Source organism: Vicugna pacos, chromosome 10, assembly GCF_048564905.1.
Source record: "Vicugna pacos chromosome 10, VicPac4, whole genome shotgun sequence".
Lineage (NCBI taxonomy): Eukaryota > Metazoa > Chordata > Mammalia > Artiodactyla > Camelidae > Vicugna > Vicugna pacos.
Window position 1 is genome coordinate 30,977,435 of NC_132996.1, and position 4,535 is coordinate 30,981,969.

At 38.5% G+C, this 4,535-nt stretch overlaps 1 protein-coding gene across 1 annotated transcript; it reads left to right on the plus strand.

Moving 5' to 3' along the window:
- The first annotated feature begins 1,156 nt into the window (after positions 1-1,156).
- Positions 1,157-2,142, plus strand: OR2D3 (olfactory receptor family 2 subfamily D member 3). Its single transcript, XM_006203616.3, has one exon. The coding sequence runs from the start codon at positions 1,198-1,200 to the stop codon at positions 2,140-2,142; it is 945 nt and encodes a 314-aa protein (XP_006203678.2). The 5' UTR covers positions 1,157-1,197.
- The last annotated feature ends 2,393 nt before the right edge of the window (positions 2,143-4,535 follow it).

Genomic DNA, 4,535 nt, shown 5'->3' on the forward strand with positions numbered 1-4,535 from the left:
TGTTTCTGTTTTATTACATCCATTAATTTATTTTATTTTTAGATTCCACAAATAAGTGATATCATACAGTGTTTGCCTTTCTCTGTCAGACTTATTTCACTAAGCATAATACAATCTAGGTCCATTTATGTTGTTGTAAATGGCAGAATGTTGTTCTTTTTTATGGCCAAGTAATATTCCTTTGTGTATATATCACATCTTCTGTCAGACCAATCCCGGGAAGAGGAGGAGAAATAGAAATGTGCATGACCTTTTAAAGGACAGGAACCCTACCCAGTAGTAAACATGGACCAATCAACATCCTAGAATGTTACAAATCAGATTTTACTCCTTATGAGGAAGAAAAGACTAGTGAAAAAGGAAAATTTTCCCTTCCCCATACTATTGAAAACTGGATCAAAGCATATAAATATTTGAGTCATTTAATGTATTTGACAAAATTGTTTTCCAGAAATATTGTACTAACTTTTCTATTCACTTGCCTTGTACAAAAAATGTCTTATTCTCTACACTGTCTTTATATATTATACAGCTAATGAATACTGCCATTTATTAATTGTGTGATTTAACTTCTCTGTGCCTCAGTTTTCTCATGTGCAAAATAAGTCAACTAGTGTCTACCTTATAATGTTATCAGGACAATATAATCATATAAAACTCTTAAAGTAATGCCTGACATGTGTTAAAACCAAGAAAAGTTTGTTGTTTTTTAAGAGGTCAAATTAAATTTGATGCCTGCAAACTGTTTCACATTTTTCAAGCATCTGTTATAGTTAAATATGTAGTATTTTGAACAGTTAGTGGTGCAGTTTCATGCAAGGTGGTAGTCCTAATAGTATACATGGTCACTTCCTAACAGCAATGTGCATAGCCACTTAGTCCAGTCCACATGAACTCTAAAATCCTCATATCAGAACTTGCCAAGAAGGCTTTAACGTCATATTCTGTCTATAAATAAGTGGCACTGCGAGAGAAGATTTGGAAAAAAATTAAGTGGAGTTAAACTATAACCAACTTACAAGAATAAAAATGTTCAATTTAGTATCCATTGGAACAAGTTGTGTCGCAAAAAGCTAGAAATATCCAACTGGGTTTTAAAATCGAGCTTTAAATGAACCTCTTCTACAGGGCTTGCCGTCATAAACCCAACGTTTGTTCCTTTTGTTTGTGCCAGAAGGTTAACAAGCATAAGTGTCAATGGGAGAAGAAAACCACACCTTTGTGGCTGAGTTTATCTTCCTCGGCCTTTCACAGGACTTGCAGACCCAGATCCTGCTGTTCATTCTTTTCCTCATCATTTATCTGTTGACGGTGCTTGGAAACCTGTTCATCATCATTCTCATCTTCATGGATTCTCGACTTCACACCCCCATGTACTTTTTTCTTAGAAACCTATCTTTCACAGATCTCTGTTTCTCTACTAGCATTGTCCCACAAGTGTTGGTCCACTTCCTGGTAAAGAGGAAAACTATCTCTTTTTTGGGGTGTATGACACAGATAATTGTCTTTCTTCTGGTTGGGTGTACCGAGTGTGCCCTGCTGGCAGTGATGTCCTATGACCGGTATGTGGCCGTCTGCAAGCCCCTGCACTACTACACCATCATGACCCAACAGGTGTGTCTTCAGTTGGCCCTAGGGTCCTGGGCCAGTGGCGCACTAGTGTCTCTGGTAGATACCACCTTTACTTTCCAACTTCCCTATCAAGGACAGAACATTATCAATCACTACTTTTGTGAACTCCCTGCCCTCCTGAAGCTGGCTTCTGCAGATACTTACAGGACAGAAACGGCCATCTTTGCAATGGGTGTGGTCATCCTCTTAGCTCCTGTCTCCCTGATCCTTGTCTCCTACTGGAATATCATCTCTACTGTGATCCGGATGCAGTCTGGGGAGGGGAGGCTCAAGGCTTTCTCTACCTGTGGCTCCCATCTCACTGTTGTTGTCCTCTTTTATGGGTCAGGAATATTCACCTACATGCGGCCAAACTCCAAGACCACAAAAGTGCAGAATAAGGTGATATCTGTGTTCTATACAGTAGTGACTCCAATGTTGAACCCCATAATTTATAGCCTGAGAAACAAGGATGTCAAAGGAGCTCTCAGGAGGCTAACTGGAAGAAAGTCCTTTTCTCCGGGGTGGTGACCTTGGGTCTGACTTTTAGAGCATAGGTGACATCCTTCAAAGAGAAACAGGATTTCAGTAGGTGGTTATGAATTAGGTCATTTCAGGAAGAAGCATAAAAGTAAGGGACATGTTCCAGAAACTGTGACTACACATACTAAACATAGAGGAGAAGTAAAAGGATGAAACATGTGGTTATTTCTAGATTATGAAAAGCATTAAGTACTATTTTGAAGGAGTTTTTGGTTAATTCAGCTAAAGTGGACTTGTTTTAAGCACAATCACTCTTGAATCTAAGTGGCTTAAAGTAGATTATCCTGAGATAACATCTAATGTGAATTGCAGGCATGATTCTAACATCACAGACATTTCAAGTTTGGATGTCCCAGTCCTACAAACCCAGGAATAGCCTCTGATTAAAGCAATCAACATAGTTGGCAGAGTCTTTAATGCTAGGATCGTTCACGGTCCAGAGCATTTCAGCTTGTAAAAAGGTACCAGAGGCAACACTAGTTCCTAGCTCATGATGTTCTCTCCTGAAAGCTCCAGAAAATGAGTTTTTTTATATCTTCAAAGTCCATATAAGCACAGTATCAGAGTAAAAGGGGAATTCAACAGTCATCTAATCCAAACATACGTCTGAGGCTTAAACCCCTCCACAATATTTCTATTGAGTAATTGTCCAGCATTTGCCTAAACAAGAACGGTATAGCTAGCTCCCTATGCTCTAGGGCCATTCCCTTTTGTATATAGATTCTTTTTTTTTTTTACTATTAGAAAGATCTTCCTTATGATAAATCAAAATCAATTTTCCTATGTCTTCAACCCATCTTCCCTAATTTTACTCCTAGAGTAGTTCTCACTATCCTTCTATACCACAACTCAGTTCATATTTGCCACAACCCAATTCTCACAGCTAATGACCCGCTTGTTCCTTTAAAATTCCTTTGTCTAACGTGCTTTGGTATCCAATAGTCATTCTCGTCATCCTCCTCTGAATGAGTCCAGTTCACCCAATGACTATCTCTTCTGAAAGCACAATAGAAATTAGAATTTTAGAAAGTGGAGTTTACCAATCCTAGGCTGACCCCTCCTTAGGCTTAGATGCCTCTAACCACATCTCAGTGTGGCTCAACTTCTCTAGAATGGTCAATTCTAGAGTCTATTGCAGGTTCCTATATACTCTTAGTTCAAATAAACTGACTGACAGCCACTTGGCTTTTTTACCCACACTTTAACCAATCACACATTTAGAAGGGATTCTATGGTAACCATTCTATAGTTACCATGAAGACAGGCCCAGGAACAGCAGATCTCAAATTGACTTTACAGTAGAAAACCTCCCCAGTGAAGAGACACCTAGTAGCTAAACCTCCTATTTCTTTCCTGTGTGTGTGTGTGCATCAGTGCGATCATTTAAAAACCATTGTTTAAGCTCTTACTTCGTTTTACCTTATCCAGCTCTGGGTGGATCCAACACACCCACAGCAATGACTGACACATCATGTATTTTTACACATGTTTTGCATGTTTCTATCCTTTTAAAATTACTGCAAGTGCACTACAATGGACAAACTGTAATTCTGGGGTGTGAAAATCAGAGAAAAATCCTCATTCAAACAACAGGTGCTAGTTGAAGTGATATAGACAAGGAAAAAAATTTATAGTTGCAATCGGTGACTTGGCTGCCAATGATGATCTAGGTGAGAGCTACTTCAGTAACAGCAGGAAAAATAAGAAAATGTAAGCAGAAAGTACAGAGACTAATTTGGAGAAGTTTCACCATCAGGAAAAAGGGAGAAATAAAGTACAGCTGGGAAAGTGGGACTGCGGTCTTTAAATTTTTTTTAAATTTTATTTTAGATTTCTAGGTCTCTTCCCCCTTTTCCTAAAGACTTTAACCCCAGGTTCACTGCCACATTCCCCAGCACACTGCTTCTGTTATGAATAATGGCTATTTTTAATTTCACATAGAATGAAATATTCAAATATTTTGCATTCTCAGAATTTCTTGATCTTCATTCTGTAACAGGGAAGAACAAATCTGACTCCATATTAGGTATATTCCTTTAGCTCTAACCCTGTGCTGTTTCCTGTGCTGAGTCATGCTGTTCTGCACCTTTTGTAAAAGAATATTGCCTACAGCCTAAAATATACAGGAAAGCCCATTCTCAAGGCTCTGATCTTTAAGGCTATAAAACTTTTCCATTCATATAGACATAAAAAGTTGCAGAACAGAGGATAACATTTGTCTTGTTGGAGGTTTACGGGAACATCATGACCTGACCTACTTGGACAGCTGCAAGAACAAAGGATTCTGACACCAAGAAGTTTGCAACAACAAAATATACCCCCTCCCCTTTTTAGTATAAAAGGATCCTAAATTCTGACTTTGGTAAGATGATTCTTAGGAC